This window comes from Ascaphus truei, chromosome 13 (genome assembly GCF_040206685.1).
Source record: "Ascaphus truei isolate aAscTru1 chromosome 13, aAscTru1.hap1, whole genome shotgun sequence".
Taxonomy (NCBI): domain Eukaryota; kingdom Metazoa; phylum Chordata; class Amphibia; order Anura; family Ascaphidae; genus Ascaphus; species Ascaphus truei.
The window spans coordinates 12,003,536-12,015,936 of NC_134495.1; the positions used below are offsets into that span (position 1 = coordinate 12,003,536).

At 53.9% G+C, this 12,401-nt stretch overlaps 1 protein-coding gene across 1 annotated transcript; it reads right to left on the bottom strand.

Moving 5' to 3' along the window:
- Positions 1–263: 263 nt before the first annotated feature.
- HIC2 (HIC ZBTB transcriptional repressor 2) lies at positions 264–8,143 on the bottom strand. Its single transcript, XM_075568521.1, has one exon. It carries the CDS (start codon positions 8,079–8,081, stop codon positions 6,429–6,431), a length of 1,653 nt encoding a protein of 550 aa, XP_075424636.1. The 5' UTR covers positions 8,082–8,143; the 3' UTR covers positions 264–6,428.
- Between the last annotated feature and the right edge of the window lie 4,258 nt (positions 8,144–12,401).

A 12,401-nucleotide genomic window follows, 5' to 3' on the forward strand; every position in this document is an offset into this window, starting at 1 on the left:
TCCTCCCCGCCACACGCAGGGCATGCGAAATAAATACATTCAGTACTGCACATATATATTGATACAATAAGAACACTGGACACATCTCTGCACCATCTTTGATTGGTTCGGAAGACCAGGCAAAATTAATGGCGTATTTTCCGCGTCTAAAAAAAAAAAACAAAAAAACCCCAAAGGAAGAAAAAATAAAAAGTGAAGGCTTGTATCGAGTATAATTTTTGGCCATCTTTTCAAGCTCTGTTTGCGATATTTTTTTATTCCGCTTTATTAACCCCTTCAGCGCCGAGGCTGCTTTGGTGATTATTTTTTTTTGGGGGGTGGGAACCAGCCTGTTTAACTCTTTCGCTGCCAAGGCCGGCAAATGCGATGCGTTTGAGGGGCTCTTTCTGCAAGATGGGTAAAGCTTTGAGAGTTAACTAATTTTTCTTCCAATGTCCCTGATGCAGATTAAAGAGGGAGGAACATAAGTCACCTCATTTGGGATCTCCCCCCCCCCCACATGTTCAGAGCCCAACAGTCCTGTACCTTAACAGCAACCCTGCATGTTTCTCCCCGACAGGTCAGCAATGTGTTATTTGGAAAACGCATGGCTGGCAGCAAAAGGGTTAAAATGATGCACGCATTCCACGCAAAGCGCAGCTCGTCATACATTTCGAAAGGATTCCACATCTTTGAAACTAGCGTATAGCGAGACTGGAGCAGATGCTGTCGTCTGTATAGTGTGCTGCCGATTAAAATCAAAAGATGCTCGGACTTTTCCCAATAACCCATTTTGCCTTCTCCAGGAATTCTGACCTTTCCTCCTCCTCTGCATTCAGCAGATTTTGCACATACATTTGCCTTTGGTAAAAATCGTTCAATAGCCTGATAAACGGCTTATTACTTGATTAGATTTGGATATCCATGCCCTAGGGTCTAACCCAAAATAAAAAAAAACACACGCTGGTAAGGGGTTAATCTCTTCGAATTCCAAAATCAAACCCCCCCCCCCTTGTTGTCCCAGGAAAAGCAGTTCCTGCATCAAACCCCAAAATCACATAGACCAAAAATACATCCCCATTACCTAGGTCGGGGAGGGAGGGCAGGGGGGGAGAGAACTTTAGTCCCCAAGGGTCTCCAACAGGTCAGGTTTTTAAGTATATCCCTGCGGCTCAGTCACCGACTGCACCACCTGTGCTGAAGCAGGGATACCCTGAAAACCTGACCTGTTGGAGGCCCGGGAGTTGGCCCTCCCCCTGCCCTAGATGCAGGAACACGCATTCCGTTTAACCCTTAGCTTGCCGAGACATGACCCGCTGCACTATAAGGACGAGAGAGGCTGGGTTTATTCATGGCTGAAGCAGTTAACGCCGTTTGGGATGGGGAACACAAAAAATACGCCAATTAATTTTGGCTGGCCCGGTTACTGAGGTCTGAAACTGTAAAAGTTTATGTAAACAATGAGATAAATATAATTGTCCATATTTTTTTTTTGATTATTATTTTCTGAGTTCGGTTGGTTTCTTCAAAATGTGCTTTGGTTTAAAAAATAGTTTATGGATTTGGATTTAAGCTTTTTTTTCCCCCCACTTTTTTTTTGTTTTTCTTCCGGTTTTTACAATACATCCTTGTTAAGCATCTGAAAAATAAAATAAAAATGGTTCCGTTTTCCCGTTACCCGGGAAAAAAATATATATATAATTCAGGAAGTGAACAGGCGGTTTTAAATTGAGAAATATCTGGCTTTGCGTCACCTTGTACAGCAGGAATCTGCGTACGCAAAGACACCCCCCCCTCCTCCCTCCCTCCCCCACCCGGGTCCCCAAAACCTCCCAAAACTCTTAATATCTTAAAATATGAAACTAGTGTTCTGCTTTCTCAGAAAATACAGAAAAATGTTTGATACAATACTATGTCGTAGAAATGTGGCTGAAGGTATGTGATGCCTGGAGGTAGCCAGTCCCTGAAGTTTGAGAAAAAATTGTTATTAATGTTGTCACAGTTTGGAAACGCTTAAATTTTTTTTTTTTCCTTTATATTTCATTTCTATAGCACACAAACCTACACGGCTAGCTAAAAAACAAAAAATAATAAGATTTCCTTTTGTACAATACTCAACTATACACAGACTTTGTGTCGATATTAAGTGCTGAGAAAAAAAAAAATTTAAAAAAAAAAAGAACTTATTGGAAAACAAAGGATGCTGGGAGTCAAGTTTCCAACGAGCGATGGCGTCAAGTGGCAGGGCGCCGTTTCGCCGGGTGCTTCCGGAAAGGGGGAGCAATGAGCTATTAGGGCTGGGGTTCTCAACTCCAGTTCTCAAACCCCCGTCCAACAGGTGAGGATTTCAGGATATCCCTGCTTCAGCACAGGTGGCTCAATTGAAGACTGAGCCACCTGTGCTGAAGCAGGGATATCCTTAAAACATGACATGGGGGAGCGGGGGGCGGCGTAAGAGGACTGGAGTTGAGAACCACTGTATTAGGGGGTTAATCTTACAATTCACAAATTGGGGAAAGAAACAGTTCATTAGCCTGAGGGTGGGGCCTCCACATTTTAATTTTTCATAAAAATATATAAAAATAATAAAAGGAACTAATAAAATGAAGGAAAAAAAATAAATAAAAAAAAGAAAATGTACTGAACGGGTGCGTTCATTTTGCTTTTAACCCTTTCAACGCCAGGGTTCAGCCATCGTATTAGGCCGTCCACTTGACAAGGAACGGGTTAACGTTCGTTGAAACTCTGAGACAACGTGTTACAAGAACCCAGAAGATGACACTCTGTGGCTTCGGCCTACATGGAAATCCGGGTTTTCGTGTCACCCCCTGTAACTGAACTTATTAAAAGAAATCAAAAGGGTGTTTGTGGGGAAGAGACCGCTCAATGTGCGAGATCAGGGGCGGCCAACGCCTATCCTCAAGCGCCACCAACAGGTCAGGTTTTCCGGATAGCCCTGCTTCAAGCACAGGTGGTGGTCGTTGATTGAGCCACCGGTGCTGAAGCAGGGATATCCTGAAAACCTGACCTGTTGGTGGCCCTTGAGGACTGGAGTTGGCCACCCATGAGTTAGATATGCTCACAGTTTAAATACACTGCACAGAAACAAGGGGAACAACATGGACCCACCCTGGCCCCTGCTCTAAACCCAACATCCACCGACATGGAAAGGGTTACAAATCCAACCCGCCCTCCCCAAAATTCCAGTTGTCCGATTGTAAAGGTTCAGTTCCACTTTTCTTTTTCCAAAAATGAAGTCGTCTTTCTCCCCCCCTGATTTCACACATTTTAATGCAAAACCCTGTGGTAGATTTTACGAACACACCGCGGTGCGAAAAGCCTCAAGAAAAAGGGTCACACAACTCGGCTCTGAAAATACGCCGTGTGTTTGTATGTACTGGACTTAGCCCTGTGACGCCTCATGCCAAGGATCCCCCCCGTTCACGCATTTGTGAAGTTAAACCAGGGGTCTCAAACGCAGTCCTCAAGCGCCCCCTCCACCCCCCCAACAGGCTAGGTTTTATGGATATCCCTGCTTCAGCACAGGTGGCTCAATCAGTCCCTGCTTCAGCACAGGTGCTCAATCAATGAGCCACCTGTGCTGAAGCAGGGACATCCATAAAACCTGGCCTGTTGGAGGCCCTTGAGGTCTGAATGAGACCCGCGTTTAACGCACCTTTACAGTATTAAACTGCAGTTAACCCCATTCGCCGCAGCTCTGTGCGAGCGCGCCTGGCAGCGCCTTCGTGGGACAGCGCCGTTACAATCCTGGACCTCACTGACCCAAAATAAATAAAATAGGAAAAAAAAAAAAAAAAAAAGTTCTCACAACCGATGATCAGACGGCGTTCCTGTCTCCCGCTGAACATCGCTATGCCGTATTCAGATTTATATATTTTTTTTGGTCTAAAGGAAAAAAAAAAAAGGAATCCAAATGATAGATTATATATAATATATAAATTGTAAACTCTATTCTGCTGCGGAAATGTTATTACCACCGACCCCGTCCTGCACAGATCCTCACGCCAGCGGGGGGCCGCCCTTCAGCGTTCCTGGGGGGCCGTGTTTTGGTGCTGGCTCTGATGAGTTGTGCAGAGGTTGCAAGAGGTTGTGGAACACTTTGGTTGAGTTACAGGTTATCGGAATCTGTTTGCTTGGTAAGAGTTCCCTTGTAAGAGGCGTCTGCAGGCTGCCTCTCCGCTCCTCCATCACCCTCCCTCCCTCCCTCCTCTGGCACTTCCTTACAAAGGGCTTGCTGACCTAAATGCTGCGTGCAGTGGTACCGAGCATCACAACTTTCTCATTGCATTCAGAGCCTTTGCCAGCTCTGCCGCCTCGTTTCACCCCCACAGGTAATTTCGAAGGGCAAGAATTACTGGAGCGCCCCGTCCCCCCCAAAACCCAAGGTACCCCCTCTCAAAGATGACCTGCTCATCTAGGGAAACCAAGGTACCAGCTAAAATTTGGATTGGATCACACGGCATACAGCTTGATCACCAAGACAAGGGGGGGAGGGGGGGAGAAGAGAGAGAGAACAGGGCCTGCAAACAGTTGCCGTTCCCATTGGTAGTGAAGGGGTTATCAGGGGGTGGGGGGGGGGGGGGAGAGAGAAGCAGACAGACAACCTCCCTCCCCCCTTATAACAGCATCCAGATTCAATAAACCACACCAGAGGGACCCTGGTCTCCACCTCTCCCAGGAGCTTACTTTTGGTTTTGTTCCGATCGGATTTCTTTGGATTTAGAATCGGATTCTCGGGTAGAGGTGACGGGGGAAGAGTGGTAACAACTTCCAGACTTGTTTTTTTTTTTTTTGCTTGGTTTCCCTCCCCCCCCCCCCCCACACCCACCATTTCATTTAATTTAAATGTCCTAGCTTTATACATTTACTTACATGAAGAAAAAGAAAAACAAAAAAATTACAAGATCTACTTGAAAACGTCTCACTAAAAAGCATCGCACTGTTGTCAAGAATTCAAGAGGTAGCATAAAAAGTAGGACCAGTCCATGAGACCCCCCTCGACTCCCCCACCCACCATCTCTCTCTGCACGGAGCCTGGGGGAGACCAACACACACGGAAAGGGGGTTTAGTACCTTGTGGGGACCCTTAAAAGCCACCCTAAAACCCGGCTGCCTGAACCCCCATCGCTGCTAGAAATCCACTGCTGGCCCTTCTGGCAGTGAAGGGGTTACATTTGTATTGTTTTGGGGAGCAGTGCATGGCGCACCCCTGGCTGCAGTAACCCACCCAGCACTGCATGGGGTTGAGAAAACATCTTGTGCTGCAAACGTCGGGGTACCTGCTGCCAAACACAGGGTTCAACATGTTGCCAAGAGATACCTGCCCTACAGAACCTAAAATAAGAGGCGGGGGGGGGGGGGAGGGGACACAAGGAAAGTAAACTGCGCTACACCCCCCCCCCAAAAAAACATTACCCTCAACCTTCCAGTTCATAAATTCACAGATTAAATCATAACGGAGCTGTTTCCACAACCCAGCACTGGGGCACCAGTACCTACGTGTGCGAGCAAACAGAAGAACAGAACTAAAGGGGGGTGATGGGGGTAACAAAATGGACCTCCCTCCCGCTGGTTCACTTGGGTGAAATTGTTGGGCGCAGGCATTGGTTTCCAGTCACTGTGGGGGGGGGGGGGGAAAGGGTTTCCAAAGGGGACGTGGAAGCAACAAAATACCAACAGGTAGCATGCAAAGGGATTCACAGCCATGAGAGATACCAAGATGCCCCGGGAAAGTGCCAGCCAGACGCCAGACGTCTATGCATTGGTTTAAGATAATGGGGCATCTTGGCGTGGACCTATCCAGATGCCCTCAGTGGTAACCAGGAGAAGGAGGTGTGAGGTTTTCTTGGTTTTCATTCACGGATAAAAAAAAAAATTAGGAGACCAGCACCCCTTGTAAGGCCGGACAGATGTAGGCAGTGCCAGGGTGTGTGGGGGAGGGAATGGAGGTGCTGGGTCACATGCCCCAGCCCCCCTACACCTACGACCATTAACTTGACAGCTAAAATACCACGGTGCCTCCCTGTGGACACGGGAGACAACCAACTTGGCAACTCCACTAGCCTGCCTTCGAGTTAGGGGTGCAGCCAGCCCTTACGGAGAGGACCCTTAAAGTATTTGTGTAGTTGCTGAGAGGGTTGAGAGGAAAGGGGGCAGGGGCGGTGGGTGGGTGGTTGTGACAAAAACAATTTGCGCATTGTGGACGGAAGCCACATATGGCCTCCTCCGTACCATAATCTGAGATGCCACGGTCGTTCGTTACTCGTTAAGGCTCGGGAGAGTGTTACACCCCCCCTCCCACCCCTCTGATGCGACCGAAATAGAAAACAGGGTACCCTTTAAAGCAGCAAGTCATCAGGAAGGTAAATCGGTTTGTGTGTGTGCGCACGAGAGAAGCACATTCTTAGGACGTCCCAGGAGTCTTTGGTTTATGTCGGGGAGGTGTGCATACGGAGGTGGCTGATCAAGTTGCGCTGCTGCGTGAACTTCCCCCCGCAGAGCTGACATTCGTAGGGCTTTTCCCCTGAGTGCACGCGCATGTGCTCGGTCAGTCGGTATTGCCTGGTAAAGCGCATCCCGCACTCCTCGCACGCGAAGGGCTTGAGCCCCAGGTGGCTCCTCATGTGGCGGGTCATGGTGCCGCGCTGGGTAAACATTTTGCCGCAGATATTGCACGGGAAGGGACGGGTCAGCCAGTGCGTCTTCTCGTGCTGCCGCAGGGTGGCCGGATCCTTGTAGCTCCTCTCGCACACGGAGCACTTGAACGGCCGCGACTCGTTGGGGCAGGTGGTGTTGGGCGTGGACAGGTCCTCGGCCTCCTCTTTGATGTAGGAATCCTCCTCTTTGATATACAGCTCCTCTTCGGTGTGCGTCTCCACGTGGGCGTTCAGCTGCTCCGAGCTGGGGAACCCCTTCCCGCAGGGGATGCAGACATACAGGTTATCCCCAAAGGGCACAGTCTCGAATCCATCTTGCCGGTATACGTAGTTGGCACTGGTGTGCCCGCTACACTCGTTCTCGCTTTGCCCGCTCTCCTCGCTGTTGTCCTTGCCGTTCTCCATCTCCTCCTTGCACAGGAAACTCTGCTCAGAGCCATAGGCGCCCCCCGATTTCCTCTCCTGCGTCTTTGACAGAGGGCCAACTATGACTCCGTTGGACATAGTCTCTCCATCCAGCGCGGGCTTCTCCCCCTCCTTCCTAGCCCAGTCCTTCTTGCGGGAGGCATGGCGGACGGTTTTCTTTGGCCCCGCTTCGGACTGGTTCTCTTCCGCCGTCTCCACCTCCATGGGCTCGTTGGCGTCTCTCTTTTGTGGGGCGGATTCTTCGTACGAGGCACTGTTGGCTACAGATGCTGAGGCAGATTGGGGAGAGCCGGCACGGCTGTCCGTGTGTCCAGCGTCATCTTGCGAGGCAGGCATGGACGGACTTTTTTTGGAAAGGTCGAGGCCGAGCTCCTGGTCGCTCCCGTTGACGCTGTTGTTGAGGCTGCTGTTGCTGCCGGCCACTCTGTGTAAGGGGTGGCAGTTCTCTTGTTTGGAGGCGCCAACGAAGACCTCATCGTCGGGCCCTGCGGCTTTGGACAGCTCTTTTGAAAGGGACCCTTTGGCACCATCCGCAGACCCAGAGAAGCGCGAGTGGACAAGTGGGGGAGCAGAGAACCTGTGACTCCTCCCGACGCGCCCTATGCTGGGCACGCCGAGCTTTCCGACGAACGGCTTCCCGTTGCGCTTCATCTTCTTCCGGCAGAGGGCTGCCAGGTCATGGAGTTGGAGGTAGCTTGCTGCAGTGAGCAGGGCGCTGAAGTTCTGCTCGCCGGGCTGGTCGGACGTTAAGAGTTTACCGGTGTAGATAAAGTCCAGGATCTGCCGGAAAACGGCCGGATTCACCATGTCCGTATCCAGGTTGATCAGGTTGTCGTGGAGAACGAGGGATTTGAAGTACATGCTGCTGGCTGCCAGGATATTCTTGTGGGCTCGGAACAGAGCATTTTCCACCACAATGATCACGTCGCAGAGAAAACCTTTGGCTCGTTGCTGGTTCAGCTGAAGCAGCAGTTGTTTGGCATGGTTTGGTAGATCCATTTCCACCTTTTCTTTTGATGTACACTGCCTGGAAGAGATAATAGATTAGGATGGGCTCAACCGTGCCAAAAATAAAATAATTGCCGACGATTTGGAGGGTTACAAGAAATATTGACCGTGACCCCTAGTGGAATCTCATATCCGTCTACATAGCATTAGTGCTAAACTTCACTGCAAACGTCTGACATGGGCGCTAATTGTATATAGTCCGACGGAGTAATTGGGGACTTTTTGGCCAAAAATCCCAATGGATTTTTAATGGGGATTCACAGCAGAAAACTTCCTGCCCAGTCGCGTCGGACAATACAGAAATGGCCCCTATTTTGCAAACACTTGGAGGTTTTGACAACTACCGGACCGGACATGAAAGCTGGAAAGGGCAACCCGGCAGCGGAGAAGTTTGGTTCCACTCGTGTTAGCAAAGCAGGACCTTTTCCTGTCAGAGCCGCTCTCGCCTTATTGTAGAACGCCTCCTGCAGTGCATCATGGGGAGTTCTTAAGCAGTGAAAAGGCAGAGCTGCAGAGAGTCATCAGGGACCCCTGACTTTGAAAGCCGGTTGGGGCTGGGATACATTCATTGTAACCGTGCGGCCCTTAATAATAAAGCAGGCATGGGGGGGGGGGGGGGACATTTTTGAATATGGCAGCACAGGTTACTAAAGTGCCGCACCATAACCTGCTCCAAAAACTGCAAGAACGAGGCTCGTTCCATTGTGTGTTTGCAAGCCATTGTTTTAGTGTGCGATGTGTGTGTGTTTGCTGCCTGGTTGTGATGTGCTGTGTGGCTGGTTACAATGTATCACGTACGTGAGGTGTGAAGCAGGAGAGAAACACCCATCATACTGCAATATGAGGAGGCCACAAACACAGCCAGGAATGCACGCGCTCAATCTGCAGCACAGAATACCCAGAGTCAGGCAAAGTTCAGCTGACAAGTTTCTCAGTCAATTCAAACCATATGCAAAAGCTTGCAGGTCAGAGAGACAGATGCAGAGAGAGAGAGAGGGGGGTGCGCGCAGAGAAAGGGGGCGCGCGCAGAGAAAGGGGGCGCGCGCAGAAAGGGGGGCACGTGCAGGGGGCAGGCAGAGAGCGCGCGCACGACAGAGGGGCAGGCAGAGAGCGAGCGCACGAGAGAGGGGCAGGCAGAGAGCGAGCGCACGAGAGAGGGGCAGGCAGAGAGCGAGCGCACGAGAGAGGGGCAGGCAGAGAGCGAGCGCACGAGAGAGGGGCAGGCAGAGAGCGAGCGCACGAGAGAGGGGCTGGCAGAGAGCGAGCGCAAGAGAGAGGGGCAGGCAGAGAGCGAGCGCACGAGAGAGGGGCAGGCAGAGAGCGAGCGCACGAGAGAGGGGCAGGCAGAGAGCGAGCGCACGAGAGAAGGGCAGGCAGAGAGCGAGCGCAAGAGAGAGGGGCAGGCAGAGAGCGAGCGCAAGAGAGAGGGGCAGGCAGAGAGCGAGCGCAAGAGAGAGGGGCAGGCAGAGAGCGCAAGAGAGAGGGGCAGGCAGAGAGCGCAAGAGGGGCAGGCAGAGAGCGCAAGAGAGAGGGGCAGGCAGAGAGCGAGCGCACGTGCAGAGGGGCAGGCAGAGAGCGAGCGCACGAGAGAGGGGCAGGCAGAGAGCGAGCGCACGAGAGAGGGGCAGGCAGAGAGCGAGCGCAAGAGAGAGGGGCAGGCAGAGAGCGAGCGCACGAGAGAGGGGCAGGCAGAGAGCGAGCGCACGAGAGAGGGGCAGGCAGAGAGCGAGCGCACGAGAGAAGGGCAGGCAGAGAGCGAGCGCACGAGAGAGGGGCAGGCAGAGAGCGAGCGCAAGAGAGAGGGGCAGGCAGAGAGCGCAAGAGAGAGGGGCAGGCAGAGAGCGCAAGAGGGGCAGGCAGAGAGCGCAAGAGAGAGGGGCAGGCAGAGAGCGCAAGAGAGAGGGGCAGGCAGAGAGCGCAAGAGGGGCAGGCAGAGAGCGCAAGAGAGAGGGGCAGGCAGAGAGCGAGCGCACGTGCAGAGGGGCAGGCAGAGAGCGATCGCACGAGAGAGGGGCAGGCAGAGAGCGAGCGCACGAGAGAGGGGCAGGCAGAGAGCGAGCGCAAGAGAGAGGGGCAGGCAGAGAGCGAGCGCACGAGAGAGGGGCAGGCAGAGAGCGAGCGCACGAGAGAGGGGCAGGCAGAGAGCGAGCGCACGAGAGAAGGGCAGGCAGAGAGCGAGCGCACGAGAGAGGGGCAGGCAGAGAGCGAGCGCACGAGAGAAGGGCAGGCAGAGAGCGAGCGCAAGAGAGAGGGGCAGGCAGAGAGCGAGCGCAAGAGAGAGGGGCAGGCAGAGAGCGAGCGCAAGAGAGAGGGGCAGGCAGAGAGCGCAAGAGAGAGGGGCAGGCAGAGAGCGCAAGAGAGAGGGGCAGGCAGAGAGCGCAAGAGAGAGGGGCAGGCAGAGAGCGCAAGAGAGAGGGGCAGGCAGAGAGCGCAAGAGAGAGGGGCAGGCAGAGAGCGCAAGAGAGAGGGGCAGGCAGAGAGCGCAAGAGAGAGGGGCAGGCAGAGAGCGCAAGAGAGAGGGGCAGGCAGAGAGCGCAAGAGAGAGGGGCAGGCAGAGAGCGCAAGAGAGAGGGGCAGGCAGAGAGCGCAAGAGAGAGGGGCAGGCAGAGAGCGCAAGAGAGAGGGGCAGGCAGAGAGCGCACGAGAGAGGGGCAGGCAGAGAGCGAGCGCACGAGAGAGGGGCAGGCAGAGAGCGAGCGCACGAGAGAGGGGCAGGCAGAGAGCGAGCGCACGAGAGAGGGGCAGGCAGAGAGCGAGCGCACGAGAGAGGGGCAGGCAGAGAGCGAGCGCACGAGAGAGGGGCAGGCAGAGAGCGAGCGCACGAGAGAGGGGCAGGCAGAGAGCGAGCGCACGAGAGAAGGGCAGGCAGAGAGCGAGCGCAAGAGAGAGGGGCAGGCAGAGAGCGAGCGCAAGAGAGAGGGGCAGGCAGAGAGCGAGCGCAAGAGAGAGGGGCAGGCAGAGAGCGCAAGAGAGAGGGGCAGGCAGAGAGCGCAAGAGAGAGGGGCAGGCAGAGAGCGCAAGAGAGAGGGGCAGGCAGAGAGCGCAAGAGAGAGGGGCAGGCAGAGAGCGCAAGAGAGAGGGGCAGGCAGAGAGCGCAAGAGAGAGGGGCAGGCAGAGAGCGCAAGAGAGAGGGGCAGGCAGAGAGCGCAAGAGAGAGGGGCAGGCAGAGAGCGCAAGAGAGAGGGGCAGGCAGAGAGCGCAAGAGAGAGGGGCAGGCAGAGAGCGCAAGAGAGAGGGGCAGGCAGAGAGCGCAAGAGAGAGGGGCAGGCAGAGAGCGCAAGAGAGAGGGGCAGGCAGACAGCGCAAGAGAGAGGGGCAGGCAGACAGCGCAAGAGAGAGGGGCAGGCAGAGAGCGCAAGAGAGAGGGGCAGGCAGAGAGCGCAAGAGAGAGGGGCAGGCAGAGAGCGCAAGAGAGAGGGGGCAGGCAGAGAGCGCAAGAGAGAGGGGCAGGCAGAGAGCGCAAGAGAGAGGGGCAGGCAGAGAGCGAAAGAGAGAGGGGCAGGCAGAGAGCGGCACGCAGAGAGCGCAAGAGAGGGGCACAGAGCAAGCGCGACACACCACATGCGAAAGAGAAAGTGAGCAAGATGTACCACACACGCGAGAGAGCGCGCGACACATACGAGAGAGAGAGGGCGACACACGAGAGAGAGAGCGCGACACACGAGAGAGAGCGTGACACACACGAGAGAGAGAGCGCGACACACACACGAGAGAGAGAGCGCGACACACACACGAGAGAGAGAGCGCGACACACACACGAGAGAGAGAGCGCGACACACACACGAGAGAGAGAGCGCGACACACACACGAGAGAGAGCGCGACACACACACGAGAGAGAGCGCGACACACACACGAGAGAGAGCGCGACACACACACGAGAGAGAGCGCGACACACACACGAGAGAGAGCGCGACACACACACGAGAGAGAGCGCGACACACACACGAGAGAGAGCGCGACACACACGAGAGAGAGAGCGCGACACACACACACACGAGAGAGAGCGACACACACACACGAGAGAGAAAGAGAGAGAGAGAGCGTGCGACACACACACGAGAGAGAGCGTGCGACACACACGAGAGAGAGCACGCGACACACACACGAGAGAGAGCGCGTGACACACACACGAGAGAGAGCGCGTGACACACACGAGAGAGAGAGAGAGCGCGCGACACACACACACAAGAGAGAGAGAGAGCCACACACACACGAGAGAGAGAGCGCGCCACACACACACGAGAGAGAGCGCGCCACACACACACGAGAGAGAGCGCGCCACACACACGAGAGAGAGCGCGCCACATACA